This window comes from Rhinoraja longicauda, chromosome 35 (assembly GCF_053455715.1).
Source record: "Rhinoraja longicauda isolate Sanriku21f chromosome 35, sRhiLon1.1, whole genome shotgun sequence".
Lineage (NCBI taxonomy): Eukaryota > Metazoa > Chordata > Chondrichthyes > Rajiformes > Arhynchobatidae > Rhinoraja > Rhinoraja longicauda.
In genome coordinates, this window is record NC_135987.1 from 18,714,590 (window position 1) to 18,730,510 (window position 15,921).

A 15,921-nucleotide genomic window follows, 5' to 3' on the forward strand; every position below is an offset into this window, starting at 1 on the left:
TGAAATGACCTTGCAGATTTTTATATATATACTAGATCAAGTGGACACGTTGGGCCCAAACCTCTCCTGCATTGGTGCAGCACCCTCTCCTCCTCTCAACCCCCCCTCCCATTCCCCCTCCCTCCACCCCCCCTCTTTCCCTCCCCCTTCCCCTCAACCCCCCTCCTCCCCCTCCCTCCCTAGGAGATAGATTTGGAAACAGAGAAAATAGGTGCAGGAGTAGGCCATTCGGCCCTTCGAGCCTGCACCACCATTCAATATGATCATGGCTGATCATCCAGCTCAGTAACCTGTACCTGCCTTCTCTCCATACCCCCTGATCCCTTTAGCCACAAGGGCCACATCTAACTCCCTCTTAAATATAGCCAATGAACTGGCCTCAACTACCTTCTGTGGCAGAGAATTCCACAGACTCACCACTCTCTGTGTGAAGAAATGTTTTCTCATCTCGGTCCTAAAAGACTTCCCCCTTATCCTTAAGCTGTGACCCCTGGTTCTGGACTTCCCCAACATCGGGAACAATCTTCCCGCATCTAGTCTCTCCAACCCCTTAAGAATTTTATATGTTTCTATAAGATCCCCCCTCAGTCTTCTAAATTCCAGCGAGTATAAGCCTAGTCTATCCAGTCTTTCTTCATATGAAAGTCCTGCCATTCCAGGGATCAATCTGGTGAACCTTCTCTGTACTCCTTCTAAGGCTAGAATGTCTTTCCTCAGATTAGGAGACCAAAACTGTACACAATACTCCATGTGCGGTCTCACCAAGGCCCTGTACAACTGCAGCAGAACCTCCCTGCTCCTATACTCAAATCCTCTTGCTATGAATGCCAACATACCATTTGCTTTCTTCACTGCCTGCTGCACCTGCACGCTTGCTTTCAATGACTGGTGCACCATGACACCCAGGTCACGTTGTTAAATGTTAAAATGTGAATAACTTCAAAAATATAACACCAACTTCAATGAAACCTCTTCCATTAGCACCAAAGTGACAATGGTGAGTAATGTGGGCCTAAAATTGTCGTGCTATCGTGTACCGTTTTGGCAGTAGTTCAGGATCAAACATTAATCAAGAGTTTTAGCATATAGATAGATGCTGACTTTAGGCATTTTCTATTAGAAGCTGGAATTTGTAGACAACTTTGCATTTCTGCTGGTCTAAAGGAAGGCTGTCTTAAAATAGTCTCCCTGTGGCACCAGTACAAGGGAGGTTGATGCTCTTATTTGTAAGGCAGCCCTGAACAATCCCTGTACAGTACATCCATTTAACCATAGGACCCACTCCAACACATCTGACCTATAATGCAACAAATATTTACAGAATGGAGTAAGAAAGGAGCAGGAAAATGGACCCAAAGAGACTGCCCCATAAGGAGCCAACACACTCAATGGGCCAAATGGCCTGTGCTATGCTGAAGTAACATTCTGACTAAAAGTAACCCACTCACACACTACATCATATTTTTAATGGATTTTTAAAAACAAATCAGTAAACATCTTGCTGAATAACTAAATGACCATTTTTCAAAGTCAAAGATTCATTTATTGATATTTTGAAAAGTTTATTTGACATAATGTTTACAAACAGGTTGATTTCTCCATATAAAGCCACTGATTCGCGATGGCTTTTGTGTTATTTTATGACACAATGTTATAAACCTATTGCAATGACTTCTTTTACCAGTTCAGGTTGAAAGCCATCACTGAAGACACTGAATAAGGATCCTCTCTGACCTAAGGGAAAAGTGGACAGGAACTTGGGTTTCACTGAGGTGCTGTCTGACCCATTTCTTTCCAGCTTTTCCAGACCAGCAGATCTTTACTTTTGGCCTGGACAACCACAAATTTTCCAACGTGGAATCCATAAAGCTGACCAATTCCATCATTCCGTCCCATTGACAACAGCATCGTGAGGGAACCTAGGGCAGAAGAGATACCAAAGAGGTGAAGGGTTTCCAAAGCAAAGCGGTCTCCCTCCTGGAAGCAGGGCTGATCAGGACGACTTTGGTAAATTGGTCAACATGAAAACGACAAGATATAGGAGCAGCTACTGGTGCAGGAATAACAACTTAGCCATTTTTGCTGCAACATCTCCAGAGACCGAGATGGAAACTTGAATCAGCATTGTGTCCTATTTTCGGGCTGGAAGCTGCATCAAACTCTGTTCTTTGGAGCTGTGCTAATGTATGCATCACTGTGCTGTGCACATGGTTCATCAACACCATGTGGCGATATCTTTAACACTACCTAGCGTGGGAGTTAGAGCTAGAATGGAGAGAGTCTAAAGTTGTTGAACTGAAGATTTTGATGTTAAACTAATGCATTAGTCTGGCCAACCCCACTCCAAGCTTACAGACTCTGCAATTCTCTAACAACAACTTGCATTCAATCTTATAAAGATAAGCAAAAGCAAAAATGCTGGAATCCCCCCCAGTAAATCGTACCCACTTTCAGTGCCGCCTGTGCTAATGTTTAGCATCTGTCCCGATGGCAAGGAAAGATGGTAAGTCCTTTCTAAGGGACACAATGCTCTCAACAGAGCAGACCAGGGCATCTTCAGCTTACTGAACCCACATGGTATCATAACCCCCTTTTCCTGCTAAGATTCAAACAATTCTTGCTATTGAGGGCGTGCAGCGTAGGTATACTAGGTTAATTCCCGGAATGGCGGGACTGTCATATGTTGAGAGACTGGAGCGACTAGGCTTGTATACACTGGAATTTAGAAGGATGAGAGGGGATCTTATCGAAACATATAAGATTCTTAAGGGGTTGGACACGTTAGAGGCAGGAAACATGTTCCCAATGTTGGGGGAGTCCAGAACCAGGGGCCACAGTTTAAGAATAAGGGGTAGGCCATTTAGAACGGAGATGAGGAAAATCTTTTTCAGTCAGAGAGTTGTGAATCTGTGGAATTGTCTGCCTCAGAAGGCAGGGGAGGCCAGTTCTCTGAATGCATTCAAGAGAGAGCTAGATAGAGCTCTTAAGGATAGCGGAGTCAGGGGGTATGGGGAGAAGGCAGGAACGGGGTACTGATTGAGAATGATCAGCCATGATCACATTGAATGGCGGTGCTGGCTCGAAGGGCCGAATGGCCTACTCCTGCACCTATTGTCTACTGTCTATTGTCTATTATCTATTGATTTGGTTAAAAATATCTGCAGTGCTTACCTGGTTTGTACACTTTCAGAGGCTTTTTACTCAGACTCCTGACAATGTTCTCCACAGCCACAGCCGCATGTAGTCCTGCATGATAAGCCATTTTAGGCTCTTTGATATCTGCACAGTCACCTATTGCGTAGACATTTTCCGTCCCATTGATCTGCAAGTGCTCATTGACCAGCAGTGCACCATTCTCAGCAAGCTGATCGTCTGCCGGGAAAAAATATAATCAAAAATCACATTCCAGTCACTAACCTTGTTTATTTTGGGGACAAGAGTCCATGCATTCAATGCAATGGGGGCAAAACAAATCTGTCGCTACAGTGCCAGGGTCAAAACCCAAAATGGAAAGAAAGGGAGAGGAAGGTTGTTTCTGACACGTGAGCATCATTCAGCAAAGTGTAACTGCAGATGCTGGTACAAATCAAAGGTATTTATTTCACAAAATGCTGGAGTAACTCAGCAGGTCAGGCAGCATCTCAGGAGAGAAGGAATGGGTGACGTTTCGGGCCGAGACCCTTCTTCAGACTGATGTCAGGGGGGCGGGACAAATGAAGGATATAGGTGGAGACAGGAAGATAGAGGGAGAACTGGGAAGGGGGAGGGGAAGAGAGGGACAGAGGAACTATCTAAAGTTGGAGAAGTCAATGTTCATACCGCTGGGCTGCAAGCTGCCCAAGCGAAATATGAGGTGCTGTTCCTCCAATTTCCGGTGGGCCTCACATTGCACTGGAGGAGGCCCATGACAGAAAGGTCAGACTGGGAGTGGGAGGGGGAGTTGAAGTGCTCAGCCATCGGGAGATCAGATTGGTTAATGCAGACTGAGCGAAGGTGTTGAGCTAAACGAACGCCGAGCCTGCGTTTGGTTTCACCGATGTAAAGAAGTTGACATCTAGAGCAGCGGATACAATAGATGAGGTTGGAGAAGGTGCAGGTTCATTCATCATTCAGCAAAGTGATAGGAGCAGAATTAAGCCATTCAGCCCATCAAGTCTACTCCGCCGTTCAATCATGGCTGGTCTATCTCTCCCTCCTAACCCCATTCTCCTGCCTTCTCCCTATAGCCCCCGATACCTGTGGTGGAGAGAATCCTTGATTCAAACTCACTGCATGTGGCTGCATTTGGTGGATTGTATTCAGTTTTGGGCGTCCTGCTGTGGGAACGATGCCATTAAGCTGGAAAGAGTGCGGGGAAGATTTAAGAGGATGTTTCCATGGCTCGGGAACCTGAGCTATAGGGAGAGGTTGGGCAGGCAGTGGTGGGGGGGAGAGGGAGGGGGGCAGAGGGGGTAAGGTAGGCAATAGGTGGAAGCAGGTGAAGAGGGATGAGCAAGTGGAGCCAGATTAGAAAGAGTTTACAGCTTCTGCGGTCTGCAAGTTCTGATTGTTCGATGTTAATGGACTTCAGATAGACACCTCACATTTCTCAGAGTTTACCCACTCATCAAATAAGCAAATGATTTATTTTGATTTTTGCTCACGCCACAACTTGTTCATTGGAATATTCAAACAAAATTACCAAAAAAGGGTAGAAAAATAAACAAATCTTGATGTTCACAAATTGCCTGCGATCTTTGAAAATACAGTTGGACGGATTTATCAATTGGAAGGCTGTGGGCCGAATGCAGGGAAACGTGCTCAGTAGGCCAACATGGTAGCATGGACAAAGTGGGCCGAAGGGCCTGTTTTCATGCTGCGCAGTTCCACGACTCTAACCAGAATCAATGGAAACCTATAGTACAAGGCTTGGATTCTACTTTTGCACAGTTTTTGCCAAGGATTAGAGAGCATCAAAAGGGGCTGCACGGTGGCACAGAGGTAGATTTGCTGCCTCGCAACACCGCAGCACCAGAGACCCAGGGTCCGATCCTGACCACGGGTGCTGTCTGCACAGAATTTGTACGTTCTCCCCATGACCTGCGTGGGTTTTCTCCTGGATCTCCAGTTTCCTCCCACACTCCAAAGACGTGCAGGTTTGTAGGTTAATTGGCTTCGGTAAAAATTGTGCATTGTCCCTCGTGTGTGTAGGATAGTGTTAGACTTGATGGGCTGGTCGGCGCGGACTCGGTGGGCTGAAGGGCCTGCTTCCAAGCTCTATCTCTAAACTAAACTAAACAAGGGGAGAATTAAACTTACGGAACACGCTGGAGTACGCTGAAGAGTTGACTTTTATCCCAGTACAACAGATGACCAAGTCTGCAGTGATTTCTAGACCTTTGTCCGTCAGAATTCTCATGTCAGGCTGCTTTTCATTCAGGACAAGCTCGTGCAGATTGGTGACTCTCTGTCCTATTGCAAAACAGCACAAAGAGTTCACTTGCTTCTCGATGCAAAAACGCAGTCAAATACACACCATTGGGATAAGCCCTGCTGCCTGTGCGGAGTTTGCACGTGCTCCCCATGCTCAACTTTACTGCCACATCCCAAGGACTTGCTGGTCGGTAGTTTAGTTGGTCACTGTAAAATGCCCCTTGTACAAGGGTGAATACTACAATCGGGGGGGGGGGGGGGGGGGGGAGGGAATAAAAAGTGGGTTTCATGCAGGATTAGTGTAAATGGGTGGTCTCTGGTTGGGTTGTCAGAGAGTTGTGAATCAGTGGAATTCTCTGCCTCAGAAGGCAGTGGAGGCCAATTCTCTGAATGCATTCAAGAGAGAGCTAGATAGAGCTCTTAAGGATAGCAGAGTCAGGGGGTATGGGGAGAAGGCAGGAACGGGGTACTGATTGAGAATGATCAGCCATGATCACATTGAATGGCGGTGATGGCTCGAAGGGCTGAATGGCCTCCTCCTGCACCTATTGTCTATTGTACAGACTCAATGGATGAAGGGCCGGTTTCAGTGCTGTATAACTAGGACTATAACTCAATCACAAGGATGTTGCCAGAATGTTATACACTTACATGAGGGGACGTGTCAGGGGTGGTGTCAGGGAGGGGAAGATTGTGCCCCTCCCACCCTCAAGTAGAAGCAAGGATAAGTGGTAACTAATAACATTAAAAAGAGGCCCTCCTGGAATCAGATTCCCAGTCCTGGACTGACTCCACAATGGTGGAGTTGCTGCCTCGCAGCACCAGAGATGCAGGTTCAATCCCGACCTTGGGTGCTACCGGTGTGGAGTTTTCACGTTTGTGTGGGTTCCCCCCTCCTCCTCTCCACACCCCACCCCCCTGCCAAGTAAAGTCAATTGCTGCCTCAATAGAGCAGGCAAAATAATAAAAGATCCATCCCACCCCGGCCACCGTCTGTTTGTTCTTCTGCCCTCTGGTCGACGTTTCAGGTCGATCAAATCCCGAACAAACAGACTTAAGAACAGTTTTTACCCCAGGGCCATACGAGAACTGAACACTACTTTCTGCACTAGGTCACACTGTTAAAACTTTTGTATTTAATATATTTGTATTTATTTGTTTTGCATTTATTGCATATATGGTTTTACGCACCGTCAGGATTGCTATTTTTTAATTTTGTTGTACTCGTTGCAACGACAATAAATGAATATTATTATTATTATTATTATTATTATTATAATTGCTATTTTCAAATAAGCTGAGATAATAAGGGTTCCCCATACTCTCCCCACCCCCCCGCAAAATCTAGCCAGGTTTTTAGCCAATGTACCTAACTGAAGCTGAACTCCTTTCCTCAGTAGGATCTCTTTCAACCCTTGCCTCACACTCGGCAAGAGCTGATCATCAGCCAGAGGAATCTTGGAATGAATCAAGGTCACCTGAAAATAAATTCCGAGGAAAAAAAAATTCTGGTGGTGAAAGAACAGAAAACACGAGAAAAAAATAGGAGCAGGAGTAAACCACCTCCTGGTCTGTCATGCCTGTCCCACCTTTCAATACGATCATGGCTGGTCAGAGCTGGCCCCAACTCCTCCTCCACCTGTTCCCCACAATTCCTCGATCCTTCAAGTGTTGTATTTGACCCTCTGACGTTGTGAGGCAGCTGCTTTGCCCGATATGCCACTGAGAAGCCCATCTGTGCCCCTCCAGTCTCATGTAAAGACTACAAACATCTACGCTGAAGAAGGCTGCCAACCCGAAACTTCACCTATCCACGTTCTCCAGAGACGCTGCATGCCCCGCTGAGTTACTCCAGCACTTTGTGATCTTTTGAGTAAACAAGCATTTGCAGTTCATTGTTTCTACATCTAAACCATGCTACTTGCATTGCCCACATCTCTATTCCCGATTTCTCCCCCTAATACAATCTGTCTGAAGAAGGGACCCAACAACGAAATATCACCCATCTATGTTCTCCGGCGATGCTGCCAAACCCGCTGAGTTACTCCAGCCAGCACTATGCGTTTTTCCTTTGTAAACCAGCATCTGCAGTTCCTTGTGTGCACTCACCTCTTTGGCAGGATAATCTGTTTTGACTTCTGCTGCCATTTCCACACCTGCCGCTCCACCTCCAACCACAACGACCCTTGCAGCCGCCCGTATCTGCAGAGAGGAAGGATGGCGTGAAGCTGAAAAGAGCGCGGAGAAGATTTACGAGGATGTTGCCAGGACCTGAGCTATAGAGAAAGATTAGGCAGGCTGGGACATTATTCCTTGGAACCTGAGGGGTGATCTTATAGAAGGTATCACAAAATGCTGGAGTAACTCAGCAGGTCAGGCAGCATCTCAGGAGAGAAGGAATGGGCGATGTTTCGGGTTGAGACCCTTCTTCAGACTGATGTCAGGGGGCGGGACAAAGGAAGGATATAGGTGGAGACAGGAAGATAGAGGGAGAACGGGGAAGGGGGAGGGGAAGAGAGGGAAAGAGGAACTATCTATAGTTGGAGAAGTCAATGTTCATACCTGTGGGCTACAAGCTGCCCAAGCGAAATATGAGGTGCTGTTCCACCAATTTCCAGTGGGCCTCACTATGGCACTGGAGGAGGCCCATGACAGAAAGGTCAGACTGGGAGTGGGAGGGGGAGTTGAAGTGCTCAGCCACCGGGAGATCAGGTTTGTTCAGGCGGACTGAGCAAAGGTGTTGAGCGAAACGATCGCCGAGCCTGCGTTTGGTGGTCTTATAGAGATGTGTAACACCATCAGGAGAATAGATGGGGTGAATGTAGTCAGGGTTGGAGAATCAAAAACAAGAGGACATATGTTTTAATATAATTTATATAAATTTATATAGATTTAATATAAAGCTGAGGGACAACTTTTTCATGCAGAGGATGGTGGGTGTATGGAATGAGCTGCCAGAGGAGATAGTTAAAGCATGTAAAAGGTGTTTGGACAGGTACATGGATAGCAAAGGTTTAGACACTATGGGCCAAACATGGGCAAATGAGACTAGCTAAGATGGACAGGTTGGGCTGAAGGGCCTGTTTTGTGTTGTTCTATGATTCTATAAAAATACACAACGTTTCTTTAAAAGTTGTTACAGATTAGAGCAGCAGAATTACAGGTTAATGATTTTCGCTTAAACAGATGCTCTTTCAAGACGGCCAAGTGACATCACCTTTTCTACGAGATCTTCGTACATCTGGATGGCATTCTCCATCGTGGTTGGTTCACCAAATTTCCCAGGGAATGGGCCGGAGCTACCAGTTCCCAGGATGAGGTGGGAATAATGCACGACCTACAGAACAGAAGAGACAATTAGCCTCACCGCCTCCCACGTTGTTTCCATGCTCCATCTTTCAATCAAAAACAACTCTTGCTTTGTAGCAATTGTTAAAATAATTCACATTCAGGGGGCACTCCTAAGGACCTTCTACAACACTGTGGTTGCATCAGCCATTTTCTATGGAGTGGTCTGCCGGAGCAGCAGCATCTCAGCAGCGGAGGGGAAGAGACTCGGCAAGCTGGTCATGAAGGCCGGCTCTGTCCTGGGTTGCCCCCTCGACTCAGTACAGGCGGTGGGAGAGAGGAGGATGATGGCAAAGTTAACATCGCTGCTGGACAACGACTCCCGCCCCATGCAGGACACTGTCACTGCACTGAGTAGCTCCTTCAGTGACAGACTCCTTCACCCCAAGTGTGTGAAGGAGAGATATCGGAGGTCCTTCCTTCCCGCTGCTGTGAGACTGCACAACCAGCACTGCTCCCAGCAGACTAGTCAACAGTAACAGTTAAGGAAAACACAGTAAATTGATGACAATTTATCCTTGTCTTTACTTTTATTTATAATGAATGATCTCTTGCTATCTATTTTGCTGCTGTAACACTGCAAATGTCCCCGGTGTGGGACAAAATAAAGGAATATATTATTATTATCAATTAGACCCGGGTAATTCTTCTGTAACGCGAGAGTTGCGTTTTTGATCAAAAGATACAGCAGGGAAACAGGCCCATCGAGTCACACTGATCATCCATCACACATTTACACTCGTTCTATAAACACAAAATGCTGGAGTAACACAGCGGGACAGGCAGCATCTCTGGATAGAAGGAATGGGTGACGTTTTGGGCCGAGACCCTTCTTCAGACTCGAAACGTCACCCATTCCTTCTATCCAGAGATGCTGCCTGTTCCACTGAGTTGCTCCAGCATTTTGTGTCTATCTTCGGTGTAAAGTCAGCAGCCGAGGTCAGGATAAACCCTGGGTTGCTGGTACTTGTGAGGCAGCAGCTCCACCCGCCGTGTCACTGTGCAAACTAAGGAATCACGAGTTATAGAAAATGTGTTTAAAAAAACCCAATAAGGAAAGGGGATCATGGTGTTTCAGATTCACAATAACAAAGTTAATTTTCCCCACAGGATTTTCAAAAATAAATGGACTTTTCAGTGGCAATAAGTTTATTTTTCTTGCTGCAACTAAATTTACTAAAGACTGTTTCATGGCCTCCAGTGATAGAGTAGCAGCTGTGTTTTTAAGAGACCACTAGACCAAGTGGACCCATTGGGCCCAAACCTCTCCTGAATTAGTGCAGCACCCTCTTCTTGTCCTCCCCCTCTCCCCTCCCTCCTCCCTCCCCCTCTTCCCCCACTCCATCCCCCTCAACCAACCCCCTCCCCCCTTTCCCCTCCCCCCCACTTCATCCCCCTCAACCCCCCTCCCCCCTACTCCATCCCCCTCAACCCCCCTGATCCTCCCTCCCCCCTCCCTCCCTGGGAGATAGATTTAAACTTTTAAAATGTGAATAACTTTAAAAATATAACACCGATTTCAATGAAACTTCTTCCATTGGCACCAAAGGGACAACGGTGAGTAAGGTGGGCCTAAAATTGTCGCGCTATCGTGTACCATTTTGGCTGTAGTTCAGGAACAAACAAACGAGAGTTTTACTATATAGATGGTGACTGATTACTATGAGGAGGTCACATGAAAATAATTTTTTGTTCCCTTATACTGTTTAAATCCAAGACAGCTTTTTTTTTTCTGCTTGTCAATTTCCAAAGTAACTTTTAAATTATTATCTAATTCCCGACCGAAATTGTGCTGCACAAGGTAATGTTCCCTAGTTCATCGTTAACAAAACTATCTCTAATACATTTACCCCAGGTATCACAAAATGCTGGAGTAACTCAGCAGGTCAGGCAGCATCTAGGAGAGGGAATGGGTGACGTTTCGGGTCGAGACCCTTCTTCAGACTGATGAAACGTCACCCATTCCCTCTCTCCTAGATACTGCCTGACCTGCTGAGTTACTCCAGCATTTTGCGATTCCTTCGATTTGTACCAGCATCTGCAGTTATTTTCCTCCACATTTACCCCCAATGCACTTAGTGTACCTACCTCTCCACTCTCCAAAACCACAACATGTTGTTCCAAGTCAATGTCAATAACGCGTCCTTGCTTGAAGTTCTCTCCGAACGTTTCTTTGAATGGAATGAATGTTTTCTTCGCAAATCCTGACAAAAGTAAATCGTAACGTAATATTTTTTTAAATTGGATGTTTTCACGTTTCCTATGTAGAGAACATTTGCAGCATGTTACAAGAAGCCGTGCTGCATCTTGCAGGATCATTGGTGGAATAGTATTGCCACATGCACAGAGATACAATCAAGAACTTTGTTTAGTTGAGAAAGTTCTTCGCTCAATGGACAGTGAATCTTTGCAATTTTCTATATCAGACGGCTATGGGTGCCCCCTCTGTGGTTAAACTCACAGCTGTATTCAAGAGTTTTTGAATACTAACAGAATGAAGTGTCGTGGAAAGTGGTTTTATCTCTTATCTAATATTGCAAGCTGTCAATTCTGTTTGCCTGCCAAGGTGGAAGATTGATAATACACAACGGGTGGCACAGTGGTCGAGTTGCTGCCTCACAGCGCTAGAGACCCGTGCCCCTTGTTCAATCCTGACTCCGGGTACTGTCTGTACGGAGTTTGTACGTTCTCCCCGTGACCTGCGTAATCTCGATACCGGTTGTGTTGTTGGGTACAAACACATCAGGGATGGGAACCTGCCACAGCTATCTGGTCTGGCCAACTGGCTGCTCCTGTTATACCACATGGTTGCCTCAGACTGCCTCCGGGCAATGAGGGATAGGCAATACTTTGCGAAATGTGCGCAGCACAATGACACAGTTGCCTTTACAGCGCCAGAGGCCAGGGCTCGATCCAGACCACAGGTGCTGTCTGTGCGGAGTTTGTACGTTCTCCCCGTGACCTGCGTGGGTTTGCACCCAGATGTTCAGTTTCCTCCCACACTCCAAATACATACAGGTTTGTAGGTTAATTGGCTTGGTACAAGTGTAAATTGTCCCCAGTGTATGTGTGTAGGGCAGTGTTAATGTGCGGGGATCGCTGGCCGGTGCGGACTCGATGGGCCGAAGGGCCCCGTTTCCACGCTGTATCTCTAAACTAAACTAAAGGTGAAAAACCCACAGGGATCAGGGATGAGGCCACCTTGCCGTTCACACACCGCTTTCCACCGAGGCGCGCAGGGCTCCTGGATTGTGATGGAAGGCGTCCTTCACATCAATCAACGTGAATGGAATCTTGCCCGACTTCAGCTGGCTCCCCGCTGCAATCCCACCGAACCCACCGCCGACCACCACAACATGGACGCCCTCGTCCACCGACACCGTGCCTCCCATGTCACGCCTGGGGAAAATAAAACATCGGGGCGGAGACAGGGGAGAAAGATATTTTACCAAATGTGTTCAGAAGTAGCCATATTAGTTAGTAGACAAACTGGATGCATTGCAAAATGATTCCGATGAGCAATTATAATCAATTGGGAGTTACGTAGAGGACAGGTATGGAGGGATGCGAGGCAAATGCGGGCTGGTGGGATTAGTGTAGCTGGGACATGTTGGCCGGTGTGGGCAAGTTGGGCCGAAGGGCCTGTTTCCACACTGTATCACTCCATGACTGAGGGGACAATATTCCAATCGTGGACATCTTGTATTCATCGCGGAAGAGTGCAGGATTGTAACGGTCAAGTAATCGGTCTGCAGTAGCCACACAAGGCACAGACAAAAGTAGCTTACCCGCCCAACTGCCAGACAAAGTTTACAGTTAGCTGAAGCAACGTAAACATAGAAACATAGAAAATAGGTGCAGGAGGAGGCCGTTCGGCCCTTCAAGCCAGCACCGCCATTCATTGTGATCATGGCTGATCATCCACAATCAGTAACCTGTGCCCAACTTCTCCCCATATCCCTTGATTCCACTAGCCCCCAGAGCTCTATCTAACTCTCTCTTAAATACATCCAGTGATTTGGACTCCACTGCCCTCTGTGGCAGAGAATTCCACAAATTCACAACTCTCTGGGTGAAAAAGTTCCTCCTCACCTCAATTTTAAATGGCCTCCCCTTTATTCTAAGACTGTGGCCCCTGGTTCTGGACTCCCCCAACATTGGGAACATTTTTCCTGCATCTAGCTTGTCCAGTCCTTTTATAATTTTATACGCCTCTATAAGATCTCCTCTCATCCTTCTAAACTCCAGTGAATACAAGCCTAGTCTTTTCAATCTTTCCTCATATGACAGTCCCGCCATCCCAGGGATCAATCTCGTGAACCTATGCTGCACTGCCTCAATTACAAGGATGTCCTTCCTCAAATTAGGAGACCAAAACTGTACACAATACTCCAGATATGGTCTTACCAGGGCCGTACAATCTTACCAGAAGCGTACAGTTGATAAAGTACATTTTAGAATCATGGGTCAGCTGCTGGAATCCGAAACAAAAACAAACTGCTGGAGGAACTCAGCGGGCCAGGCAGCATCTGGGGAGGAATAGACAGGCGGCGTTTCAGGTCCAGACCCCTCTCCAGACCCTGCCTGACCCGCTGAGTTCCTCCAGCACTTTGTGCTTTGCTCAAGATCCCACCATCTGCAGTTCCTTGTGTCTCCGTGGATTGGATTTTACTGCCTTATATCAATAATAGGAAACAAATTCAAATCAGAAGTGAGTAGGAAAGAACTGCAGATGCTGGTTTAAAACGAAGGTAGACACAAAACGCTGGAGTAACTCAGCGGGACAGGCAGGATCTCTGGAGACCCTTCTTCAGACACGAAACGTCACCCAGTCCTTCTCCCCAGAGATGTTGTCTGTCCCGCTGAGTTACTCCAGCGTTTTGTGTCTACCTTCATATCAGGAGCAGAATGAGGCCATTCAGCCCATCGGTTGAATGTTAATTTCAAGCAATCAGAGAGAAAGTTAAACATTCTGGTAAGAGTGAAAGGTTGTCGAACTGAAAGGTGAACTCAGCTTCTCTCTGCGTGACCCGCTGAGTCTTCCCACTATGTTTCTGTTCACAGTGTTGTGTGTTCTACTGGATCCAGAGTGGGGGTCAGTCAGTATCTGTAGCCACTGGGTGGAAAAGTCCATTGAGTGTCGCTGGCAGAAACAGCTCAACAGCCAAAACCGGATAGCCGGAGCTGTTGTTATTGTGTTGTTGCTGTTTTGAAACCAACTGGTTGGAACAATTTTGCAAAAATGCAAAGCCCGGTTTGCAAACTCGTCCCCAAAACTCGCGTCCAAGTTGTTGTTGACACGCGGAAGTAGACGTGCTGTAATGTGAGTTTCACTTCACTGGTGGAAATGTTCAAGTCCATAACAAGCACCACGTAAACGCTCACCCTTAAGTCACAGAGGAGAGGAGAGGAGAGGAGAGTAGAGGAGAGTGGAGGAGAGTGGAGGGGAGGAGAGGGGAGGAGAGGCTAGGAGAGGGGAGGGGAGGGGAGGGGGGAGGAGAGGAGAGGCTAGGGGAGGAGAGGCTAGGGGAGGAGAGGCTAGGGGAGGAGAGGCTAGGGGAGGAGAGGCTAGGGGAGGAGAGGGGAGGGGAGGAGAGGGGAGGGGAGAGGAGGGGAGAGGAGGAGAGGCTAGGGGAGGAGAGGGGAGGGGAGGAGAGGCTAGGGGAGGAGAGGGGAGGGGAGGAGAGGCTAGGGGAGGAGAGGAGAGGGGAGGAGAGGAGAGGGGAGGAGAGGGGAGGGGAGAGGAGGGGAGAGGAGGAGAGGGGAGGGGAGGAGAGGCTAGGGGAGGAGAGGGGAGGGGAGGAGAGGCTAGGGGAGGAGAGGGAGGAGAGGGGAGGGGAGGGGAGGAGAGGAGAGGAGAGGAGAGAATCCTTCTCCGAGATGTTAACTGACCGCCGCTGGATGGTCCCACCACGACAACTGTTCAAGGGGCCAGAGCAGGAGGAAACCGACGACCCTCCTTCTACTACTGGCTGTGGGTAGAGGCGCTGTGGATATTCAGGACTCAACCCGCCCCTTGACTATTTCCGACAACACGAAGGTCCAATTGCAAGCGGGCTCCCCTTTCACGTCCAGTTGCATTGGGAGAAACCAAGAATTGCAGAGGCTGGGTTAACAAACACGCAGAAAGACACACAGCGCCGGGGAGTGACTCAGCAGCGCATGTGTTGCATCTCTGGAGAACATGGATAGGGTAGGTCTGAAGAAGGATCTCCACGCGAGAGGTCACCCATTCTTTCTCTCCAACATGTTCTGCCAATCTGCGATGTAAACCAGCATCTGCAGTTCTTTCCTACACTTAGGAAAGACACTTTCCTACACACAGGTAATTTGCAGGAAGCAACTGCAGATGCTGGTTGACACTAGACAGACAGACATAAAATGCTGGGGAAACTCAGCGGGTAGGGCAGCATCTCTGGAGAGAAGGAATGAGCAAAGAGACCCTTCATCAGACACAAAGTGCTGGAGTGACTCAGCAGGTCAGGCAGCATCTCTGGAGAACATGGATAGGTGAACTGTGGGAAGGAACATCAGATGCTGGTTTACACCGAAGATAGACAGAAAAAGCTGGAGATACTCAGCGGGTCGGGCAGCATCTCTGGAGAGAAGGAGGAGGTGGCGTTTCGGGTCGAGACCCTTCTTCAGACTGCGAGTCACGGGAGAGGAAACCGAGAGGTATGAAAAAGTACAAAGAACAAATGAATGAAAGATATGCAAAAAAAAAACCCAGATCAAAGCCAGCAACATGATCAAGGAAAGGTGGAGCCCATAATGGTCCATGTTTGTTGTGGGATGGGTGACAATGAGTTATACAACCAGTGAAACTCAGTAGACGACAGTGAAACTGGTACCACGACTAGGATGGGGAGGGACTTTGGAGACAGCACAGAAGAGGCTTACCAAATTGCTGCCTGGATTAGAGGGTATTAGCCATAAAGATAGGTTGGACCAACTTGGATTGTTTGTCTAGAACATCAGAGGTTGAGGGAAGACCTGAGAGAAGCTTGTAGAGAGACAGAGGTGAAATAGAGGCTTTTTCCCAGGGTTAGGAATGTGAAGACTCGAGGGTAAAGGTTTAAGGTGAGAGGGGGAAATTATAAAGCAGAATTGTGAAACAAGTGTTTTGCACTGAGAGTGGTGGGTGTCTGGCATGTGCTGCCA

General features: G+C 47.5%; 2 protein-coding genes across 3 annotated transcripts in view; one reads left to right on the top strand and one right to left on the bottom strand.

Moving 5' to 3' along the window:
- Positions 1-1,569: 1,569 nt before the first annotated feature.
- LOC144609911 (ferroptosis suppressor protein 1-like) lies at positions 1,570-14,774 on the bottom strand. Its single transcript, XM_078428309.1, has 9 exons — positions 14,653-14,774; positions 11,978-12,159; positions 10,849-10,964; positions 8,630-8,749; positions 7,522-7,614; positions 6,782-6,890; positions 5,299-5,451; positions 3,172-3,372; positions 1,570-1,919 (listed from the first exon to the last, which is right to left on the bottom strand). The coding sequence occupies exons 2-9, from the start codon at positions 12,150-12,152 to the stop codon at positions 1,765-1,767; spliced, it is 1,122 nt and encodes a 373-aa protein (XP_078284435.1). The 5' UTR covers positions 12,153-12,159; positions 14,653-14,774; the 3' UTR covers positions 1,570-1,764.
- Positions 14,775-14,928: 154 nt separating this feature from the next.
- The window catches only part of cdhr1a (cadherin-related family member 1a), a 67,676-nt gene continuing 66,683 nt past the window's right edge, over positions 14,929-15,921 (top strand). For both annotated transcript variants that reach the window (XM_078428663.1, XM_078428664.1), the window contains exon 1: positions 14,929-15,435. The gene's annotated coding sequence lies outside the window, so the exon portion shown is untranslated. The remainder of the gene's footprint in view (positions 15,436-15,921) is intronic.